The 24,914-nt window shown below is 34.1% G+C and overlaps 1 protein-coding gene across 1 annotated transcript; it reads left to right on the top strand.

The window, feature by feature from the left end:
• The first annotated feature begins 3,953 nt into the window (after positions 1-3,953).
• On the top strand, positions 3,954-24,715 carry LOC126672524 (secreted RxLR effector protein 161-like). Its single transcript, XM_056105034.1, has 2 exons — positions 3,954-4,575; positions 24,561-24,715. Exons 1-2 carry the CDS (start codon positions 3,954-3,956, stop codon positions 24,713-24,715), a joined length of 777 nt encoding a protein of 258 aa, XP_055961009.1.
• The last annotated feature ends 199 nt before the right edge of the window (positions 24,716-24,914 follow it).

Raw genomic sequence — 24,914 nt, 5'->3', positions numbered from 1 at the left:
TAGCTTTAATATGTATGAGATGCATGCTAAAATGTATTGTGTGTTTAGTGAGACCTGAATAACTTAAAACCCTAAGAAATCTTCCTAAAAGTTAAAACATTAAGTTTATATTGATTAAATCATTAAATTGTTTATCAATGGCTCTCCATTGGAGCAATAAACTAACACGCTTTGAGTTATCATCTTGTCGGCTATGGATACATAGGGGTGAGATGATATCGTCAAAGATGTTGTTGAGTTTATTGTTAAGCATGAGATGTTACGGGTGTAGTCGATATAATATACGGCGAGAAAGGCAATTAGGCGTACCTGAGTCGTATATTATTCAAATCGATACATCTTAGTTGATTCAATGGGTTAAACTTAACTAATGTGGAAACCTAAGAATAGCATTAAGTACTTGAGGGTGAAAGCATTAGGAGCCGGAAATGATTGAACCTCATATGAGATATGATGAACAAGTAGTTGTTCACTTATATATCATTTTGATCCCAAGAATAGCATTAAGTACTTGAGGGAAAGATAAATGAATATAAGAATTCAATCACCCACTTGAAATCTTTTCCAACAAAGATTCACGTTTCTTATTTTGGAAGTGTAGGATTCGAAAAAGATAGTGGGAGGCCATTTTGATAAAGACCAAATCATTATGGTTAAATATACAAAATAACACGAATACTAATTAGAGATCTTTGCTATCCATAGGTTGATAAGATAAGATGAAATCGAATCCATTAAGTAGCATTCTCGACAATAATCGACTAGTGGGTCCTAACTTTGTTGATTGGTTAAGAAATCTCAAAATAGTTATTGCAAGTGAACACATAGCATATGTTCTTGAGGCAAATGCTCCGGGACCATTGCCGATTGAGGCATCTCCTGAGGAACATGAGGCATTGCGCAAGTGGAAGTTAGATGACGAACAAGCCAAGTGCTACATGTTGGCATCTATGAATAACGAGTTGCAAAAGCAACACGAGAAATATCCGGGAGCCCGCGAAATATTGTTTCACTTACAAGAGTTGTATGGTGAATCAAGTCGTTCTGCTAGATATGAGATATCTAAGCAATTATTTCGAGCAAAGCTCTCAGAGGGAAAGGATGTTGGAGAACATGTGAACATGATGATTCGATGTATCGAACGTCTAGAGGGTCTAGATTTCATCATGGACTTCAATCTCCAAACGGATATGATCCTTCAATCCCTTCCGGATTCGTATGGTAATTTCATCACGAATTACTATATGAATCGGATAGAATGTACACTTGCAGAGTTATCAAGTATGTTGATAACCGCTCAAAAGAACAATGTTAAGGGAAAGGAAGTTTCTCTTGTGGTTGCTTCTTCTAGTAAGACTAAGAAGAAGAAAACTAAGAAGAATGTTTTGAAGGCCCAAAAGGCCATTGCAAAAAGGAAGCGCACCTCGGAGAACAAAGGAAAGTGTTTCTTTTGCGAGGGCGAGGGACATTGGAAACGAAATTGCCCCAAGTATAAGGAATTTAAGGGCAAGAACAAGAAGAATGAAAATCCCGGTGAGGGTATGTCTATTTCTTGTTCTTTCAATTCCAATAACGATAGCTCGTCCAAAGCTTGGGTATTAGATACCGGAGCTAGTTCTCACATTTGTTCATCCTTACAGGATCTAGCAAATGAGAGGAAGTTGGACAAGGATGAAGTGATCTTGAAGCTTGGAAATAACGCAAGTGTTGCGGCTAAAGCTATAGGATCGTCTTCTATTTTATTGTATAAGCATGTTTTGTATTTGAACAATGTTTTGTACTTACCGAACGCTTATAGAAATATCATGTCTATTTCTTGTATGACAAGATTAGGATATGATTTTCTATTTACAAAGGATGTTTGTAAAATTATCTATAATAATGCAATCGTTGGTTATGGTTATGTACAAAATGGTCTTTATTGTATAAATGAAGATGTTCGTAATACAAATAATGTTATAGAAATAAATACCGTAAGTAATCAAACCTCGAAACAACTTTGGCACTTACGATTAGGACATATTGCGGAAGATAGACTTAACAAGTTGGATAAGATGGGAATATTGAGCAATCTTGATTCTGCATCAATTTCGACTTGTGAGTCATGTCTTAAAGGCAAGATGACCCGATCACCCTTTGTTGGACAAAGTGGTAGAGCCAAAGATGTTTTGGAGATCATGCATAGTGATGTATGTGGACCATTTAAAGAAATGGCACGAGGTGGTTATTTATACTTCATTACCTTCACCGATGATTTATCACGGTATGGATATGTTGTTCTTATGAAGAACAAGAGTGAAGCTTTTGAAAAATTCAAAGATTTCAAAAATGAAGTAGAAAATCAAATTGGAAAAAGTATTAAAATCCTTCGATCTGATCGAGGAGGCGAATACTTGAGTATGGAATTTGGTACATTCTTAAAAGAATGCGGTATTATTTCCCAACTGACTCCTCCGGGAACACCATAATTGAATGGTGTATCAGAACGGAGGAATCGTACATTGTTAGACATGGTACGATCAATGATGAGATATACTAATTTACCCATTTCATTATGGGGTCATGCACTTCTTAGCGCAAATTATATTCTAAATCGAGTTCCAACTAAATCCACTCCGAGAATACCGTATGCGATATGGTATGGTAAGGAACCAAGTCTTAAGCATATTAAGATTTGGGGATGTTCGGCATATATTAAAAAGTTGATAACCGACAAGTTGGAATCGAGATCAATCATGGGAAGGTTCGTTGGTTATCCTAAAGACAGTTTAGGATATTATTTCTATATTCCATCCGAACAAACCATTAAGGTTAGTCGGGATGCCCAATTTCTTGAAAAAGAGTTTATTCAAGAAGGTGGCAAAGGAAGGAATATAGAATTAGATGAGGAATCATCTAAAGACCAACAAAATGATACAATGGAGATTGATCAAACCCATAGTGAACCAGAATTAGTAAAATCTACAGAAACACCTCGAAGATTAAGTAGAGTATCTCATCCACCAGAGAGATATGGTTTTCTTCATGATATACAAGAGTTGTTCATTCATGGAGAAAATGATCAAATAGTTGATCCCTCTACTTATGAGGAATCTATATGTGATATAGATTCTTCAAGATGGCTTGAAGCTATGAAATCCGAAATGGATTCCATGCACAACAACCAAGTTTGGGAGCTAGTTGATCCACCCGAAGGTATTATACCAATAGGGAACAAATGGATCTTCAAGCGTAAAATTGGTGCTGATGGAAAAGTGGAAACTTTTAAAGCTAGGCTTGTTGCGAAAGGGTTTCGCCAGAGGCAAGGAGTCGATTATGAAGAGACTTTCTCGCCGGTAGCCATGCTTAAGTCCATCCGGATTCTTCTTGCCATAGCTGCACATTTAGATTACGAGGTTTGGCAAATGGATGTCAAGACCGCATTCCTTAATGGACATATTGAGGAGGAAATCTATATGGAACAACCTAAGGGTTTTGAATCCGAAGAAGGTTCCAAGGTGTGTAAACTAAAACGATCCATATATGGATTGAAGCAAGCTTCGAGAAGTTGGAATCGTCGTTTTGATGAAGCTGTAAAGAGTTACGAGTTTATCAAAAACGAAGATGAACCATGTGTTTACAAGAAGGTTAGTGGGAGTGCAATTACTTTCCTAGTCTTATACGTAGATGATATTTTACTAATAGGAAATGATGTCGGTATGCTAACCTATGTAAAGCTTTGGTTGTCCAAAACTTTTTCCATGAAAGACCTCGGAGAAGCGACTTACATTCTCGGCATTAGACTCTATAGAGATAGATCTAAGAGAATGATTGGTCTCTCCCAAAGGCTCTACTTAGAAAAGATATTGAAAAAGTTCAATATGGAAAATTCTAAGAGAGGATTGATTCCTGTTAGACATGGAATTCACCTTTCGAAGGAAATGTCTCCAAAGACTTCTGAAGAAAGAGTTGAAATGGCAAAGATACCATATGCTTCGGAAATTGGTAGTCTTATGTACGCTATGTTGTGTACGCGGCCAGATATTGCCTATGCAGTTAGTTTGACTAGCAGATATCAATCCAATCCAGGTTCAGAACACTGGATGACGGTTAAGAATATCTTTAAGTACTTGAGAAGAACTAAAGATATGGTCTTAACATATGGAGGAGGTGATCTTAAAATAGATGGCTTTACAGATTCTGATTTTCAATCAGATATAGACGATCGTAAGTCTATATCTGGATTCGTATTCACGTGTAATGGAGGAGCAGTGAGTTGGAAGAGTTCCAAACAAGAAACCACTGCAGATTCCACTACAGAAGCCGAGTATATTGCGGCATCAGATGCTGCAAAGGAAGCTGTTTGGATTAAGAAGTTTGTTTCTGAACTTGGTGTGGTTCCTACCATTGAGTCGGCGGTTCCTCTTTTCTGCGACAACAATGGTGCTATAGCCCAGGCCAAGGAACCCCGGTCTCACCAAAAATCCAAACACATAGAAAGGCGATATCATATTATCCGAGAAATTGTTGGAAAAGGAGATGTGTCTCTCCAAAAGATAGCATCAGCCGATAACACGGCTGGCCCACTGACAAAGCCCATGACCCAGAGTCAATTAGATTTACATCTTGAGAAGATGGGGCTTAGATATAGTAGCCAATGGCACTAGTGCAAGTGGGAGATTGTTAGTAGTATGTGCCCTAGGGCCATTTTTGTATTTATACTTGTATAAACAAATCCCATTAGCAATGATATATATGTTTTAATTGAACTAAGTGTCTCATCAACTAAGTGTTTATTTATTACATATTGTCCTTATCACATTGTGATAGAATCTATTCTTAAGGTGTTAAGAATATGAGTGACAGGTTCTATTATACAAGTGATCTAAATAACCGTTCACGATCGATGGGGTCCTGCGAATAAGGGCATCGCATTATCCCGGAAAGATCGTCACCTCTGTTTATTCTCTTGATTAGTAAAGAGTTACTAATTATAGGAAGTAGTGAGTCTCATACTACTTGATGGGGATCAGAATAAACATGTGGACACTCAAGTTGTTGAGTGAGTCGAACAAGTGACGATAGATGACTTATACATGGTAATTCATCAAGGTCAATTTAATGTCATCTAGTTCATAATTGTACATATGTCCTTTGACTTGCGGTGACACTATCTTGTATATAGGTGATTAGAGTTTGATACTCCTTAACTCTAGATCTTTCATGAGCTAGAGCCGCGGGATGTGTTGGCTCTAGTTAGTTGTATATGGAGATAGGGGTTTAACCTAGAAAGGATTCATCACTCTGGATGAACGAGACAAGATTCTATGCTATCTCAAATTGTTCTTGATGGATGATAAAACCTGCGCAGGTGTATATGACTTACATAGAAAGTTGTTTCTAGGGGAAGTCATATTTATCAAGAATTAGAACTAAGAGATGAGGTCATATGATCAAGACAAACAGTGTTTGACTTAACCGTGACACTAGTCGAGATTGGAATCTTAGATGAAGGGAATTTTGAGTGTACGGTATTATGAACAATGGTTCATAAAGAATGCATCGAAACATTCATCTCTATTTGGGGGTCGTGATATGTTGCTAGACGTCACTCTCGATCTACGAGAATTAATAATTAAATGGGATTTAATTATTTAATATAAGAAAGGCGTTTCTTATGGCTCTCGTTGCCATATAGATGTGAACCTAGTTAGTCACACACAATAGAGTGTGCAATCGATTGAGTTTACAAAAGATCGATTTCATATAGATACTAGCATATCTCGGAAATTAATCTAAGATGAAAAACAAGTACAAATTAGGAACTAATTTGTAAGAGTTATAAATTAGTAGGAACCTAATTGTACTATGTCCAAATTAATTAGGGACTAATTTATAAGAGTTATAAATTAGTAGGAACCTAATTATATTTTAACCAAGTTTTATGATTAAATGGCTTAAGTAATTAATTAGTGTAATTAATGATACTTAAATCATTAATCATAAGCTAATGGAATGATGATGTCATGGTGAAGTAATGAGATAAGGAAATAAGCTTATATGTGATGTCATATGATGACATCACCTATATGATGTCACCTATGTGATGTCACCACATGAAAGGTGTCATGTGGTGGAAACACCTTTGCTTGGTGTGTGACACCTAGCATGCAAGGTGTTGCATTCTTAAGGCATGCTCTAGCCTATAAATAGAGCATGTCCTTGCTCATTTCAAAACACACAACACACATCTCACTACAAAGTTGTAGAGAGAGAAAGCACTTGAAGAAGTTCAAGTATTCATCAATCACGGGAAAAACTTGGCGACGTTTTTCATACATCCGAGCAAGGTAGTGATCACGGCGAGAGTTTGAGCTTAGGGATGCTTGGCAAGAGGAACTCTTGCAGGATTACTTCAAGGCGAGGATTCAATCGGACGCATACTCGTGTGGACGAGCTTGAGGTCGCCGTACTTTCGGGACTACAAGAATCGTTGGAGAATCGACATAGGTATTCTTCTTACGATTCCTAGATGCGTGCTTTAATTAATAAATGATACGACGATCCATTTGTTGTTGATATGATCAACTTTAGGATCCGGATTGTTGGAATTTCGATTTTGAATTGAAAAATACGATTCGGACTCGCGCCTCCCGCTGCGCCAACAATTTATGCCTAACGTTTACAAACGTTACGAAACAAATCCAAACGTTTCCACTTTTTAGCGATTGAAGCCAAACGTTACGAAACAAATCTAAACGTTTCACCTTTTTAGCGATTTAAGCCAAACGTTTACAAACGTTACGAAACAAATCCAAACGTTTCCCCTTTTTAGCTATTTAAGCCAAACGTTTACAAACGTTACGAAACAAATCCAAACGTTTTATCTTTTTAGCGATTTAAGCCAAACGTTTACAAAGGTTATGAAACAAATACAAATGTTTAACCTTTTTAGCAATTTAAGCCAAACGTTTATAAACGTTACGAAATAAATTAAAGCGTTTCACCTTTTTAGCAATTTAAGCCAAACGTTTACAAATGTTAAGAAACAAATCCAAGTGTTTCACCTTTTTAGCAATTTAAGGCAAACGTTTACAAACATTACGAAACAAATCCAAACGTTTCCCCTTTTTAGCGATTTATGCCACACGTTTACAAACGTTACGAAACAAAATCGAACGTTTAAAACATTACGAAACAAATCCAAACGTTTCACATTTTTAGCAATTTAAGCCAAAATTTTGCAAACGTTACGAAACAAAACCAAACGTTTAAAACGTTACGAAAAAAATCCAAACGTTTCACATTTTTAGCGATTTAAGCAAAACCTTTAAAAACGTTACGAAACAAAACCAAGTGTTTCACCTTTTTAGCAATTTAAGAAAAACGTTTACAAATGTTACTAAACAAATCCAAACGTTTCCCCTTTTTAGCAATTAAAGCCAAACGTTTGCAAACGTTCTGAAACAAATCCAAGCATATCACTTTTTTAGAAATTTAAGCCAAACGTTTACAAACGTTACGAAACAAATTCAAACGTTTCACCTTTTTAGAGATTTAAGGCACACGTTTACAAAGGTTATGAAACAAAAAAAATGTTTAACCTTTTTAGCAATTTAAGCCAAACGTTTACAAACGTTACGAAACAAATTAAAGCGTTTCACCTTTTTAGCAATTTAAGCCAAACGTTTACAAACGTTACGAAACGAATCCAAACGTTTTGCATTTCTAGCTATTTAAGCCAAACGTTTACAAACGTTACGAAACAAATTCAAACGTTTCATCTCTTTAGCGATTTAAGCCAAACATTTACAAACGTTACGAAGCAAATCCAAACTTTTCACCTTTTTAGCAATTTTGGCAAAACATTTACAAACGTTACGAAACAAAACAAAACGTTTAAAATGTTACGAAACAAATCCAAACGTTTCACATTTTTAGCGATTTAAGTCAAACCTTTACAAACGCTACGAAACAAAACCAAGCATTTCACCCTTTTAGCAATTTAAGCCAAACGTTTACAAACGTTACGAAACAAATCCAAGCAATTCACCTTTTAAGCAATTTAAGCCAAAAGTTTACAAACGTTCTGAAACAAATCCAAGCATTTCACCTTTTTAGCAATTTAAGCCAAAAGTTTAGAAACGTTACGAAACAAATCCAAATGTTTCACCTTTTTAGCGATTTAAGCCGAACGTTTACAAACGTTACGAAACAAAACCAAACATTTCACCTTTTTAGCAATTTAAGCCAAAGGTTTAGAAACGTTATGAAACAAATCCAAACGTTTCCCCATTTTAGCGATCTAAGCCAAACGTTTAAAACATTACGAAAAAATCCAAAGATTTCACCTTTTTAGTGATTTATGCCTAACGTTTACAAACGTTACGAAAGAAATCCAAACGTTTCCACTTTTTAGCGATTGAAGCCAAACGTTACGAAACAAATCTAAACGTTTCACCTTTTTAGCGATTTAAGCCAAACGTTTACAAACGTTACGAAACAAATCCAAACGTTTCACCTTTTTAGCTATTTAAGCCAAACGTTTACAAACGTTACGAAACAAATCCACACGTTTTATCTTTTTAGCGATTTAAGCCAAACGTTTACAAAGGTTATGAAACAAATACAAATGTTTAACCTTTTTAGCAATTTAAGCCAAACGTTTATAAACGTTACGAAATAAATTAAAGCATTTCATCTTTTTATCAATTTAAGCCAAACGTTTACAAACGTTACGAAACAAATCCAAACGTTTCGCCTTTCTAGCGATTTAAGCCAAACGTTTACAAACATTACGAAAAAAATTCAAACGTTTCGTCTTTCTAGAGATTTAAGCCAAACGTTTACAAACGTTACGAAACAAATCCAAACGTTTCACCTTTTTAGCGATTTAGGCAAAACGTTTACAAAAGTTACGAAACAAAACAAAACGTTTAAAACGTTACGAAACAAATCCAAACGTTTCACATTTTTAGCGAATTTAAGCCAAACCTTTACAAACATTACGAAACAAAACCAAGCATTTCACCCTTTTAGCAATTTAAGCCAAACGTTTACAAACGTTATGAAACAAATCCAAGCAATTCACCTTTTAAGCAATTTAAGCCAAAAGTTTACAAACGTTACGAAACAAATTAAAGCGTTTCACCTTTTTAGCAATTTAAGCCAAACGTTTACAAATGTTAAGAAACAAATCCAAGTGTTTCACCTTTTTAGCAATTTAAGGCAAACGTTTACAAACATTACGAAACAAATCCAAACGTTTCCCCTTTTTAGCGATTTATGCCACACGTTTACAAACGTTACGAAACAAAATCGAACGTTTAAAACATTATGAAACAAATCCAAACGTTTCACATTTTTAGCAATTTAAGCCAAAATTTTGCAAACGTTATGAAACAAAACCAAACGTTTAAAACGTTACGAAAAAAATCCAAACGTTTCACATTTTTAGCGATTTAAGCAAAACCTTTACAAACGTTACGAAACAAAACCAAGTGTTTCACCTTTTTAGCAATTTAAGCAAAACGTTTACAAATGTTACTAAACAAATCCAAACGTTTCCCCTTTTTAGCAATTAAAGCCAAACGTTTGCAAACGTTCTGAAACAAATCCAAGCATATCACTTTTTTAGAAATTTAAGCCAAACGTTTACAAACGTTACGAAACAAATTCAAACGTTTGACCTTTTTAGAGATTTAAGGCACACGTTAACAAATGTTACAAAACAAATCCAAAAGTTTCACCTTATTAGCAATTTAAGCCAAACGTTTATAAACGCTACGAAACAAATCCAAACATTTCACTTTTTATCAATTTAAGCCAAATGTTTACAAACATTACAAAATGAATCCAAGCGTTTTTCCTTTTTAGCAATTTAAGCCAAACGTTTACAAAAGTTACGAAACTAATCAAAGCGTTTCACCATATAGCAATTTAAGCCAAACATTTACAAAGGTTACGAAACAAATCCAAAGGTTTCCCCATTTTAGCCATTTAAACCAAACGTTTAAAACATTACGAAAAAAATCCAAACATTTCACCTTTTTAGCGATTTATGCCAAACGTTTACAAACGTTACTAAAGAAATCCAAACATTTCCCCTTTTTCGCGATTGAAGCCAAACGTTACGAAACAAATCCAAACGTTTACAAAGGTTATGAAACAAATACAAATGTTTAACCTTTTTAGCAATTTAAGCCAAAAGTTTACAAACGTTACGAAACAAATTAAAGCGTTTCACCTTTTTAGCAATTTAAGCCAAACGTTACGAAACAAATCCAAACGTTTCGCCTTTCTAGTGATTTAAGCCAAACGTTTACAAACGTTATGAAATAAATTCAAATGTTTCGTCTTTCTAGCGATTTAAGCCAAACGTTTACAAACGTTACGAAAAAAATCCAAACATTTCACCTTTTTCGCGAGTTAGGCAAAATGTTTACAAACATTACGAAACAAAACAAAACGTTTAAAACGTTACGAAACAAATTCAAACGTTTCACATTTTTGGCGATTTAAGCAAAACCTTTACAAACGTTACGAAACAAAAGCAAGCATTTCACCCTTTTAGCAATTTAAGCCAAACGTTTACAAACGTTACGAAACAAATCCAAGCAATTCATCTTTTAAGCAATTTAAGCCAAAAGTTTACAAACGTTCCGAAACAAATACAACATTTCACCTTTTTAGCAATTTAAGCCAAAAGTTTACAATAGTTACGAAACAAATCCAAATGTTTCACCTTTTTAGCGATTTAAGCCGAACGTTAACAAACGTTATGAAACAAAACCAAACGTTTCCCCATTTTAGCGATTTAAGCCAAACGTTTAAAACATTACGAAAAAATCCAAAAATTTCACCTTTTTACGATTTAAGCCAAACGTTTACAAACGTTACAAAACAAATCCAAACGTTTCACCTTTTTAGCAATTTAAGCCAAACCATTACCAATGTTACGAAACAAAACCAAACGTTTAAAACGTTGCGAAACAAATCCAAACGTTTCACATTTTTAGCGATTTAAGCCAAACCTTTACAAACGTTACGAAACAAAACCAAGGGTTTCACCTTTTTAGCAATTTAAGCCAAGCGTTTACAAATGTTACTAAACAAATCCAAACGTTTCCCCTTTTTAGCAATTTAAGCCAAACGTTTGCAAACGTTCTGAAACAAATCCAAGCATATCACCTTTTTAGAAATTTAAGCCAAACGTTTACAAACATTACGAAACAAATTCAAACGGTTCACCTTTTTAGAGATTTAAGCCAAACAATAACAAACGTTACAAAACAAATCGAAACGTTTCCCCTTATTAGCAATTTAAGTCAAACGTTTATAAACGCTACGAAACAAATGCAAACATTTCACTTTTTTTAGCAATTTAAGCCAAACGTTTACAAACGTTACGAAATGAATCCAAGCGTTTTTCCTTTTTAGCAATTTAAGCCAAACGTTTACAAACGTTACGAAACAAATCAAAGCATTTCACCTTTTAGCAATTTAAGCCAAACATTTACAAAGGTTACGAAACAAATCCAAACGTTTCGCCTTTTTAGCGATTGAAGCCAAAGGTTTACAAACGATACGAAATAAACCCAAACGTTTCCCCTTTTTAGCGATTCAAGCCAAACTATTGCAAACGTTACGAAACAAATCCAAACGTTTCACCTTTTTAGCGATTTAAGCCAAACATTTCTAAACGTTACGAAACAAATCCAAACGTTTTGCCTTTATAACGATTTAAGCCAAAACGAAACAAATCCAAACGTTTCACCTTTTTAGCAATTTATGCCAAAAGTTTACAAACGTTATGAAACAAATCCAAACGTTTAAAACGTTACGAAACAAAACCGAACTTTTCACATTTTTATCCATTTAAGAAAAACCTTTACAAACGTTACGAAACAAAACAAAGCATTTCGCCTTTTTTGCATTTTAAGCCAAATGTTTGCAAAAGTTACGAAAAAAATCCAAGCGTTTCCCCTTATAGCAATTTAAGCGAAACGTTTACAAACGTTTTGAAACAAATCCAAGCGTTTCATCTTTTTAGTAATTGAAGCCAAACGTTTACAAACGTTACGAAACAAATCCAAGTGTTTTACCTTTTTAGCAATTTAAGCCAAACGTTTACAAACGTTATGAAACAAATTCAAACGTTTCTCTTTTTTAGCGATTTAAGCCGAACGTTTTCAAACATTACGAAAAAAACCCAAACATTTCACCTTTTTAGAAATTTAAGCCAAACGTTTACAAACGTTTCGAAACAAATGCAAACGTTTAACCTTTCTAGCAATTTAAGCCAAAAGTTTACAAACGTTACCAAACAAATTAAAGCGTTTCACCTTTTTAGCAATTTAAGCCAAACGTTTACAAATGTTAAGAAACAAATCCAAGTGTTTCACCTTTTTAGCAATTTAAGGCAAACGTTTACAAACATTACGAAACAAATCCAAACGTTTCCCCTTTTTAGCGATTTATGCCACACGTTTACAAACGTTACGAAACAAAATCGAACGTTTAAAACATTATGAAACAAATCCAAACGTTTCACATTTTTAGCAATTTAAGCCAAAATTTTGCAAACGTTATGAAACAAAACCAAACGTTTAAAACGTTACGAAAAAAATCCAAACGTTTCACATTTTTAGCGATTTAAGCAAAACCCTTACAAACGTTACGAAACAAAACCAAGTGTTTCACCTTTTTAGCAATTTAAGCAAAACGTTTACAAATGTTACTAAACAAATCCAAACGTTTCCCCTTTTTAGCAATTAAAGCCAAACGTTTGCAAACGTTCTGAAACAAATCCAAGCATATCACTTTTTTAGAAATTTAAGCCAAACGTTTACAAACGTTACGAAACAAATTCAAACGTTTCACCTTTTTAGAGATTTAAGGCACACGTTAACAAATGTTACAAAACAAATCCAAAAGTTTCACCTTATTAGCAATTTAAGCCAAACGTTTATAAACGCTACGAAACAAATCCAAACATTTCACTTTTTATCAATTTAAGCCAAATGTTTACAAACATTACAAAATGAATCCAAGCGTTTTTCCTTTTTAGCAATTTAAGCCAAACGTTTACAAAAGTTACGAAACTAATCAAAGCGTTTCACCATATAGCAATTTAAGCCAAACATTTACAAAGGTTACGAAACAAATCCAAAGGTTTCCCCATTTTAGCCATTTAAACCAAACGTTTAAAACATTACGAAAAAAAATCCAAACATTTCACCTTTTTAGCGATTTATGCCAAACGTTTACAAACGTTACTAAAGAAATCCAAACATTTCCCCTTTTTCGCGATTGAAGCCAAACGTTACGAAACAAATCCAAACGTTTACAAAGGTTATGAAACAAATACAAATGTTTAACCTTTTTAGCAATTTAAGCCAAAAGTTTACAAACGTTACGAAACAAATTAAAGCGTTTCACCTTTTTAGCAATTTAAGCCAAACGTTACGAAACAAATCCAAACGTTTCGCCTTTCTAGTGATTTAAGCCAAACGTTTACAAACGTTATGAAATAAATTCAAATGTTTCGTCTTTCTAGCGATTTAAGCCAAACGTTTACAAACGTTACGAAAAAAATCCAAACATTTCACCTTTTTCGCGAGTTAGGCAAAACGTTTACAAACATTACGAAACAAAACAAAACGTTTAAAACGTTACGAAACAAATTCAAACGTTTCACATTTTTGGCGATTTAAGCAAAACCTTTACAAACGTTACGAAACAAAAGCAAGCATTTCACCCTTTTAGCAATTTAAGCCAAACGTTTACAAACGTTACGAAACAAATCCAAGCAATTCATCTTTTAAGCAATTTAAGCCAAAAGTTTACAAACGTTCCGAAACAAATACAACATTTCACCTTTTTAGCAATTTAAGCCAAAAGTTTACAATAGTTACGAAACAAATCCAAATGTTTCACCTTTTTAGCGATTTAAGCCGAACGTTTACAAACGTTATGAAACAAAACCAAACGTTTCCCCATTTTAGCGATTTAAGCCAAACGTTTAAAACATTACGAAAAAATCCAAAAATTTCACCTTTTTACGATTTAAGCCAAACGTTTACAAACGTTACAAAACAAATCCAAATGTTTCACCTTTTTAGCAATTTAAGCCAAACCATTACCAATGTTACGAAACAAAACCAAACGTTTAAAACGTTGCGAAACAAATCCAAACGTTTCACATTTTTAGCGATTTAAGCCAAACCTTTACAAACGTTACGAAACAAAACCAAGGGTTTCACCTTTTTAGCAATTTAAGCCAAGCGTTTACAAATGTTACTAAACAAATCCAAACGTTTCCCCTTTTTAGCAATTTAAGCCAAACGTTTGCAAACGTTCTGAAACAAATCCAAGCATATCACCTTTTTAGAAATTTAAGCCAAACGTTTACAAACATTACGAAACAAATTCAAACGGTTCACCTTTTTAGAGATTTAAGCCAAACAATAACAAACGTTACAAAACAAATCGAAACGTTTCCCCTTATTAGCCATTTAAGTCAAACGTTTATAAACGCTACGAAACAAATGCAAACATTTCACTTTTTTTAGCAATTTAAGCCAAACGTTTACAAACGTTACGAAATGAATCCAAGCGTTTTTCCTTTTTAGCAATTTAAGCCAAACGTTTACAAACGTTACGAAACAAATCAAAGCATTTCACCTTTTAGCAATTTAAGCCAAACATTTACAAAGGTTACGAAACAAATCCAAACGTTTCGCCTTTTTAGCGATTGAAGCCAAAGGTTTACAAACGATACGAAATAAACCCAAACGTTTCCCCTTTTTAGCGATTCAAGCCAAACTATTGCAAACGTTACGAAACAAATCCAAACGTTTCACCTTTTTAGCGATTTAAGCCAAACATTTCTAAACGTTACGAAACAAATCCAAACGTTTTGCCTTTATAACGATTTAAGCCAAAACGAAACAAATCCAAACGTTTCACCTTTTTAGCAATTTATGCCAAAAGTTTACAAACGTTATGAAACAAATCCAAACGTTTAAAACGTTACGAAACAAAACCGAACTTTTCACATTTTTATCCATTTAAGAAAAACCTTTACAAACGTTACGAAACAAAACAAAGCATTTCGCCTTTTTTGCATTTTAAGCCAAATGTTTGCAAAAGTTACGAAAAAAATCCAAGCGTTTCCCCTTATAGCAATTTAAGCGAAACGTTTACAAACGTTTTGAAACAAATCCAAGCGTTTCATCTTTTTAGTAATTGAAGCCAAACGTTTACAAACGTTACGAAACAAATCCAAGTGTTTTACCTTTTTAGCAATTTAAGCCAAACGTTTACAAACGTTATGAAACAAATTCAAACGTTTCTCTTTTTTAGCGATTTAAGCCGAACGTTTTCAAACATTACGAAAAAAACCCAAACATTTCACCTTTTTAGAAATTTAAGCCAAACGTTTACAAACGTTTCGAAACAAATGCAAACGTTTAACCTTTCTAGCAATTTAAGCCAAAAGTTTACAAACGTTACCAAACAAATTAAAGCGTTTCACCTTTTTAGCAATTTAAGCCAAACGTTTACAAATGTTAAGAAACAAATCCAAGTGTTTCACCTTTTTAGCAATTTAAGGCAAACGTTTACAAACGTTACGAAACAAATCCAAACGTTTCCCCTTTTTAGCGATTTATGCCACACGTTTACAAACGTTACGAAACAAAATCGAACGTTTAAAACATTATGAAACAAATCCAAACGTTTCACATTTTTAGCAATTTAAGCCAAAATTTTGCAAACGTTATGAAACAAAACCAAACGTTTAAAACGTTACGAAAAAAATCCAAACGTTTCACATTTTTAGCGATTTAAGCAAAACCTTTACAAACGTTACGAAACAAAACCAAGTGTTTCACCTTTTTAGCAATTTAAGCAAAACGTTTACAAATGTTACTAAACAAATCCAAACGTTTCCCCTTTTTAGCAATTAAAGCCAAACGTTTGCAAACGTTCTGAAACAAATCCAAGCATATCACTTTTTTAGAAATTTAAGCCAAACGTTTACAAACGTTACGAAACAAATTCAAACGTTTCACCTTTTTAGAGATTTAAGGCACACGTTAACAAATGTTACAAAACAAATCCAAAAGTTTCACCTTATTAGCAATTTAAGCCAAACGTTTATAAACGCTACGAAACAAATCCAAACATTTCACTTTTTATCAATTTAAGCCAAATGTTTACAAACATTACAAAATGAATCCAAGCGTTTTTCCTTTTTAGCAATTTAAGCCAAACGTTTACAAAAGTTACGAAACTAATCAAAGCGTTTCACCATATAGCAATTTAAGCCAAACATTTACAAAGGTTACGAAACAAATCCAAAGGTTTCCCCATTTTAGCCATTTAAACCAAACGTTTAAAACATTACGAAAAAAAATCCAACCATTTCACCTTTTTAGCGATTTATGCCAAACGTTTACAAACGTTACTAAAGAAATCCAAACATTTCCCCTTTTTCGCGATTGAAGCCAAACGTTACGAAACAAATCCAAACGTTTACAAAGGTTATGAAACAAATACAAATGTTTAACCTTTTTAGCAATTTAAGCCAAAAGTTTACAAACGTTACGAAACAAATTAAAGCGTTTCACCTTTTTAGCAATTTAAGCCAAACGTTACGAAACAAATCCAAACGTTTCGCCTTTCTAGTGATTTAAGCCAAACGTTTACAAACGTTATGAAATAAATTCAAATGTTTCGTCTTTCTAGCGATTTAAGCCAAACGTTTACAAACGTTACGAAAAAAATCCAAACATTTCACCTTTTTCGCGAGTTAGGCAAAACGTTTACAAACATTACGAAACAAAACAAAACGTTTAAAACGTTACGAAACAAATTCAAACGTTTCACATTTTTGGCGATTTAAGCAAAACCTTTACAAACGTTACGAAACAAAAGCAAGCATTTCACCCTTTTAGCAATTTAAGCCAAACGTTTACAAACGTTACGAAACAAATCCAAGCAATTCATCTTTTAAGCAATTTAAGCCAAAAGTTTACAAACGTTCCGAAACAAATACAACATTTCACCTTTTTAGCAATTTAAGCCAAAAGTTTACAATAGTTACGAAACAAATCCAAATGTTTCACCTTTTTAGCGATTTAAGCCGAACGTTTACAAACGTTATGAAACAAAACCAAACGTTTCCCCATTTTAGCGATTTAAGCCAAACGTTTAAAACATTACGAAAAAATCCAAAAATTTCACCTTTTTACGATTTAAGCCAAACGTTTACAAACGTTACAAAACAAATCCAAATGTTTCACCTTTTTAGCAATTTAAGCCAAACCATTACCAATGTTACGAAACAAAACCAAACGTTTAAAACGTTGCGAAACAAATCCAAACGTTTCACATTTTTAGCGATTTAAGCCAAACCTTTACAAACGTTACGAAACAAAACCAAGGGTTTCACCTTTTTAGCAATTTAAGCCAAACGTTTACAAATGTTACTAAACAAATCCAAACGTTTCCCCTTTTTAGCAATTTAAGCCAAACGTTTGCAAACGTTCTGAAACAAATCCAAGCATATCACCTTTTTAGAAATTTAAGCCAAACGTTTACAAACATTACGAAACAAATTCAAACGGTTCACCTTTTTAGAGATTTAAGCCAAACAATAACAAACGTTACAAAACAAATCGAAACGTTTCCCCTTATTAGCAATTTAAGTCAAACGTTTATAAACGCTACGAAACAAATGCAAACATTTCACTTTTTTTAGCAATTTAAGCCAAACGTTTACAAACGTTACGAAATGAATCCAAGCGTTTTTCCTTTTTAGCAATTTAAGCCAAACGTTTACAAACGTTACGAAACAAATCAAAGCATTTCACCTTTTAGCAATTTAAGCCAAACATTTACAAAGGTTACGAAACAAATCCAAACGTTTCGCCTTTTTAGCGATTGAAGCCAAAGGTTTACAAACGATACGAAATAAACCCAAACGTTTCCCCTTTTTAGCGATTCAAGCCAAACTATTGCAAACGTTACGAAACAAATCCAAACGTTTCACCTTTTTAGCGATTTAAGCCAAACATTTCTAAACGTTACGAAACAAATCCAAACGTTTTGCCTTTATAACGATTTAAGCCAAAACGAAACAAATCCAAACGTTTCACCTTTTTAGCAATTTATGCCAAAAGTTTACAAACGTTATGAAACAAATCCAAACGTTTAAAACGTTACGAAACAAAACCGAACTTTTCACATTTTTATCCATTTAAGAAAAACCTTTACAAACGTTACGAAACAAAACAAAGCATTTCGCTTTTTTTGCATTTTAAGCCAAATGTTTGCAAAAGTTACGAAAAAAATCCAAGCGTTTCCCCTTATAGCAATTTAAGCGAAACGTTTACAAACGTTTTGAAACAAATCCAAGCGTTTCATCTTTTTAGTAATTGAAGCCAAACGTTTACAAACGTTACGAAACAAATCCAAGTGTTTTACCTTTTTAGCAATTTAAGCCAAACGTTTACAAACGTTATGAAACAAATTCAAACGTTTCTCTTTTTTAGCGATTTAAGCCGAACGTTTTCAAACATTACGAAAAAAACCCAAACATTTCACCTTTTTAGAAATTTAAGCCAAACGTTTACAAACGTTTCGAAACAAATGCAAACGTTTAACCTTTCTAGCAATTTAAGCCAAACGTTTACAAACGTTACCAAACAAATCCTAACGTTTCACCCTTTTAGCGATTTAAGCCAAACGTTTATAAACGCTACTAAATAAATCCAAACTTTTCCCCTTTTTAGCAAATTAAGCCAAACGTTTTCAAACGTTACAAAATAAATCAAAGCGTTTCTTATTTTTAGAAATTTAAGCCAAACATTTACAAACATTAAGAAACACATCCAAATGTTTTCCCTTTTTAGCGATTCAAGCCAAACGTTTGCAAACGTTACAAAACAAATCAAAACGTTTCACCTTTTTAGCGATTTAAGCCAAACGTTTACAAACGTTACGAAACAAATCCAAACGTTTCGCCTTTATAGCGATTGAAGCCAAACGTTTCCAAACGTTATGAAACAAATCCAAACGTTTCACCTTTTTAGCGATTTAAGCAAAATGTTTACCAACATTACAAAATAAAACCAAACGTTTAACCGAACGTTTCACATATTTAGCGATTTAAGCCAAACCTTTACAAACGATACGAAAAAAAACCAAGCATTTCGCCTTTTTCGCATTTTAAGCCAAACGTTTGCAAACGTTGCGAAAAAAATCCAAGAGTTTCACCTTTTTAGTAATTTAAGCCAAACGTTTACAAACGTTACGAAACAAATCCAAGCGTTTCACCTGTTTAGCAATTTAAGCCAAACCTTTACAAACGTTACGAAGCAAATTCAAGCGTTTCACCTTATTAGCGATTTAAGCCGAACATTTACAAACGGTACGAAGCAAAACCAAACGTTTCACCTATTTAGCAATTTAAGCCAAACAATTACAAATGTTACGAAACAAATCCAAACGTTTGCACATTTTAGCGATTTAAGCCAAGCATTTAAAACTATACGAAAACAAATCCAAACATTTTACCTTATTAGCAATATATGCCAAACGTTAAAAAACGTTACGAAACAAATCCAAATGTTTCACCTTTTTAGCGATTGAAGCCAAATGTTTACAAACGTTACGAAACAAATTCAAACGTTTCACCTTTTTAGCGATTTAAGCCAAACGTTTACAAATGTTTCCCTTTTTAGCGATTTAAGACAAACGTTTACAAAGGTTACGAAATAAATCCAAGCGTTTCACCTTTTAATAAATTTATGCCAAATGTTTACAAACGTTACGAAACAAATCCAAACATTTCACCTTTTTAGGGATTTATGTCAAACGTTTACAAACGTTACGAAACAAATCCAAAAGTTTCCCCTTTTTAGAAATTTAAGCCAAACGTTTACAAACGTTCCTTAACAATCCAAAAGTTTCACCTTTTTAGCAATTTAAGCCAAATGTTTACAAACATTACGAAACAAATCCAAACGTTTCAAATTTTTAGCGATTTAGGCCAAACGTTTAGAAACGTTACGAAACAAATCAAAAACGTTTCGCCTTTTTAGCAATTTAATTTAAACGTTTACAAATGTTACGAAACAAATCCAAATGATTCTACTTTTTAGCAATTTAAGCCAAAGGTTTACAAAGGTTACGAAACAAATCCAAACGTTTCACCTTTTTAGCGATTCAAGCCAAACGTTTACAAACGATACGAAACAAATCCAAATGTTTCACCTTTTTAGCGATTGGAGCCAAATGTTTACAAACGTTACGAAACAAATCCAAATATTTCGCCTTTTTAGCGATTTAAGCTAAACGTTAACAAACGTTACGAAACAAATCCAAACGTTTCACCTTTTCAGAAATTTAAGCCAAATGTTTACAAACGTTACGAAACGAATCCTAACGTTTAAAACGTTCTGAAACAAAACCGAACGTTTCCCATTTTAGCCATTTAAGCCAAACCTTTAAAAAAGTTACGAAACAAAACCAAGCATTTCGCCTTTTTTGCATTTTCAGCCAAACGTTTGCAAACGTTACGAAATAAATCCAAGCGTTTCCCCTTTTTAGCAATTTAAGCCAAAAGTTTACAAACGTTCTGAAACAAATCCAAGCGTTTCGCCTTCTTAGTAATTTAAGCCAAACGTTTACAAACGTTACGAAACAAATCCAAGCGTTTTACTGTAATATCCCGTAATTTTCTATCATTATTTTTAAATTATTTTAAATATTATTTTATTTTATTTTAAATTCCGCCAAACTTTAGGTAATTTATTATTATTTTTATTTAATATTTTAATTTAATTTAATTGGAATCACTCGTTGATTCGGTCATGATTCAATTCATATTGCGTTGGTATTATTAATTCTTAAAAGAAATAAAAACAAAATAAAAACAAAAGAAAAAGAGGAGTTAAAATGAAATAAGATTCATGCATGATATCCATGCAATTCACGTTGTCCATTTTCCTTCTTAAGGCTTAATTAAGCCGTTTTTTTTTGTATTAACATAACAAGCCCATTCTTATTTTTAACCTTCAATATAAGAACTAGAAACAATGCCGCTACACATGAGACCCTCATATTCTGTTACTAAATTTCGTTTCTTTTCCAACCCTATGAGTACGTAATACTCCACGATTCATTCATTCCTTATTTTCATAAACCCTAGCCGTCATTATTCATTCGATTCTCCGAGAATTTACACTACAATTATTCTCCAAATTTCTTGGTGTTCATCGGTATGTTTCCTATCTTTAATTTCAGTGTAAGCCTTATAACGGCAACTCCGTATAATTGAATCGTACTCATTCGTTTCTAGGTCGAAATCAAAACCGTTTGATCTCAGGCGTCCTAGACTCGTATACCTTCGATTCGATTCGTTTGCTTCGCTTAACGGTACGCCGTTGATCTCGTTATTTTGCCGTTCGGTTTATCGGTTTTAGTTGTCCATTTATTGTTCTTGATTTCTCTTGGTTTCTGCCGAATGTTTCTATCTTCCTTTGGCCATGGGTTTGATTGTTTGGATTATAATCTCTTAGTATGTTAGTCTTATATCATTTTGAGCTATTGGTTGTGGTTTGAATCCACCATTTTGGATTCATCGACGTTTGAGGAATCTCGGTTTTGTGGTTTATCAATTGCCGTGTTGTGAAACTAGGGTATATTGTGTTTATCTTGATAAGTTATGTTTGTTAAAGGTTTTGAGATTGTTATTTGAAGGTTGATTGTTCATGTCTCTGTTCTGGGTTTTGAAGTGTGGAAATTAATTGGTGTTTTGGCTTCTGCATTTGGTTTGGGCATGGCGGGTACTGTTTGTTTAAATTAGGAAGATGATTGGCCAAATAACCATTTTAATCACCAAAGACTTTAACTTAAATCAACTTAATCCTTAAGGTTAAACTTTAAATTAATAACTTGAGTTTTATTTTGATTTGAAATTAAATAGTGATAACGATAGATAATTATTATTTAATTAATATAATTACTCGGATAATTATAATTGCCTTCAAATGTCGTTTTGTCAAAAGTTGGCTAAATTACAATTTAGTCCCTGAACTTATTGTATAACGTAATTAAGTGGATCATTGGTTGATTATTCTAAATTTTGTCTTAAGTATAAACAAAAGCAATTAAATTGGATTCGGATATCAAATTGGCAAAAGTACCGTTTAGTCCCTAATTGGCTAAAGTGTAGTTTAGTCCCTAAACTTTTTATCTAATTAAGTTTTTGGGTTGTAACTTAGGTTATTTGATTTCGAAGTTGTTGAATTCTGTTTTAATGATTTATTATTTTTATTTATTATTTTTATAAATATAAACTCGGGTTTATATTTGATAAATGTTTTGGGTCGGGTTAGACTTGGGTCACTCGACAAGTGAGGTTAACTTGGTAGTTACTAGTAACTCGGTTAACCCACTATTTGGAAATTAATTATTATTTAAAGATTATTAAATAATATATTTTTAAATTAGATTTTTAAGCGAGAACTCAATAGACTTGTAATTAATTGTGCATTGTTGCCTTTGGGTATTTTTGTGTTGTTTTGGATTATTTATTCCGACGTGTTATTTGTGCTAGTCCTATGTGGTGTCTAGTACTCTCTAGAGTTAGGGTCTGATTTTAATAATTATTTTATTTGTCTAGACTAGTCTACTGTTCGTGCTTCAGAGGCGAACCAGAGTTAGTTGCTTGCCGGTATTCACGTGGATTAGCAAGCAGTGAGTTTGTATTTACTATTTACCGCTTTATTAATTAAATTGTTGTTTTAATATTAAATATATACTGTACGTATATTTCAAACTGTTTTTATATTATGGCTTCTAGTTGGAACATGCTACCTAATGGGCATCATTAGGACTGCGTGCGCACCGGTATTGATCTTGGTAAGGTATATATGGAAATGTGGTAACTCGGTGTGAGCATATCTCTCGGGACCAAGTAGAGTAACTCGGTGTAGCTCAGCTCTCGGGACTCTGGTATAAGTGTGGTCAGTGGTAACTCGGTGTAGCTCAGCTCTCGGGACCAGACCTGTTGGATTATGTTTATTATTTAGAATTGTGGATTAGGGTTCCAACTATTATTCGTAATATCATTATTAAATGTTTTAAACGGTTTTAAAGGTTTTCCACTTAATAAATGTAGATAGTGGTATAAACTCATCTCAGTATATCTGACCCCGTTGTTTTCCCAATTTTCCCAGGGTTATGATCTGAGAGAGTCTGGTGATCACCGCATTTACTTTTCCTCGAAGGTTCCATTTATTTTTGATAAACTGTAAAACTGTTTTATTCTTAGACCGCAGTAGTAACTAGACGTCTTTATTATTACTATATATTTTGTCGGATTGGTTCGACTGGTTTTATTGCTTTGGCATGTTATATCATTTACTTTAGTTATGATAAATATATTTTGACTCGGAATTGAATAAGCAAGTTATATTAACTGTTGAATATTATAACTGCTAGATTTAGGCTGAAGTCTCGGTTACCCCCGAGCATTGGTTTTCTGCAGGTTCATGTGTTAATGTGTTAATTGAAAGGCTAGCTAGGGGTTTTGGTACTACATTATCCATACCCTAGCGCCGGTCGCGATTCATGAAAATGGGTCGTGACAAACTTGGTATCAGAGCTTTGGTTTCAAACCAAGGCCAAATTGCTTGCTATGTGTTTACTCTGTTAAGTATGGTTGTGTCTTAGGAACTACTGCGGATATAGGTTTCTGTCATGTCTTTAAAAACGTCATCTTTTGATTTTTAAAATATTCTCCCTACACCAATAGGATTGCGTCGAGTCAGTCATTATATGTTGATTTGATGCTGCTAAATGTTAATTTTATTTCACTTGGGTGAATATCTTATTGCTGTTGATTTCTTGGGAAATCCTATATGTTGCTTGTTTTGTTCATACTTGGGTATGAAATATCTGTGTATTTAAACTGTTCTTGTTCAATCTTTATGATATGAACAATGATATCCGTGCTCGTGCTGCGGCAGAGCAAGAAGCTGAGGCTGATGATGCGATTTCCATGGAAGTCGATCAGAATGTGCCACAGGTCCAGGCCAATGCTGGACGTGGTCGAGGTGGAGGTGCGGGCAGAGGTAGAGGAGCTGGTGCTGGTAGAGGTAGAGGAGATGGTGCTGGTAGAGGTGGAGCTAGAGGACATGGTGCAGCAGGTGTTCAGGCACCGAATGTGCAGCAGGCACCGGGGGTGCATCAGGAACCAAACATGCAAGCGTTCGACTTCACTACTTTCTTGGCTGGCGTTGTCGAGATGCAAAACAATCAGGCTCTTCTGCAAAATCAGTGTAATATACTGGGTCAGATAGCGCAGCAACAGCAACCTCAGGCTGGTGCTGTAGCTGGTACTGGTGGACTTGCTGGTGTCGGTCAAGTTCCGACAGACAGAGAGGTAGTGATGAGCTACATGAAACTATCTCCGACTACTTTTGATGGCACTGGTGATGCTCTTGATTTTCTTGAGGAGCTTGAGTACAATAGTCAGAGGATTCAAGCTACTGATCGTCAATCAGTGATGCTTGTGGAGATGTCACTGAAGGGTCCAGCAAAGGACTGGTTTCGTGATAATATCAGACATGATATGGCTACGGTGACTTGGGCTGAGTTTGTGGTCAGATTCAGAGGTTTCTATTTACCCTTCTCTGTTACTGAGAGTCATAGAGAGTAGCTGCTTCATTTGAAGAAGGGGGATAGATCAGTGACTGACTACACTACAGAGTTTGTCCGTTTGGGGCGATTTGCTACAGACCTACAGGTTGATCAAGCGCGGGTGAACGACCGCTATGTTAGGGGCTTGGGCCCAGACTTCCTTCCTTTGCTTATAGGAACAGACATGGACTTCACTAGAATAGTGGATAGTGCTCGTC

Source organism: Mercurialis annua, linkage group LG3 (assembly GCF_937616625.2).
Source record: "Mercurialis annua linkage group LG3, ddMerAnnu1.2, whole genome shotgun sequence".
Lineage (NCBI taxonomy): Eukaryota > Viridiplantae > Streptophyta > Magnoliopsida > Malpighiales > Euphorbiaceae > Mercurialis > Mercurialis annua.
This window is presented reverse-complemented; position numbering and strand designations above follow the sequence as displayed.

Coding starts and splice junctions, on each gene's coding strand:
- LOC126672524 (XM_056105034.1), top strand. CDS start 3,954: ATGGCAAAGATACCATATGCTTCGGAAATTGGTAGTCTTATGTACGCT. Junction 4,576..24,560: donor GGCTGGCCCACTGACAAAGC/CCATGACCCAGA, acceptor ATCGTCAATCAG/TGATGCTTGTGGAGATGTCA.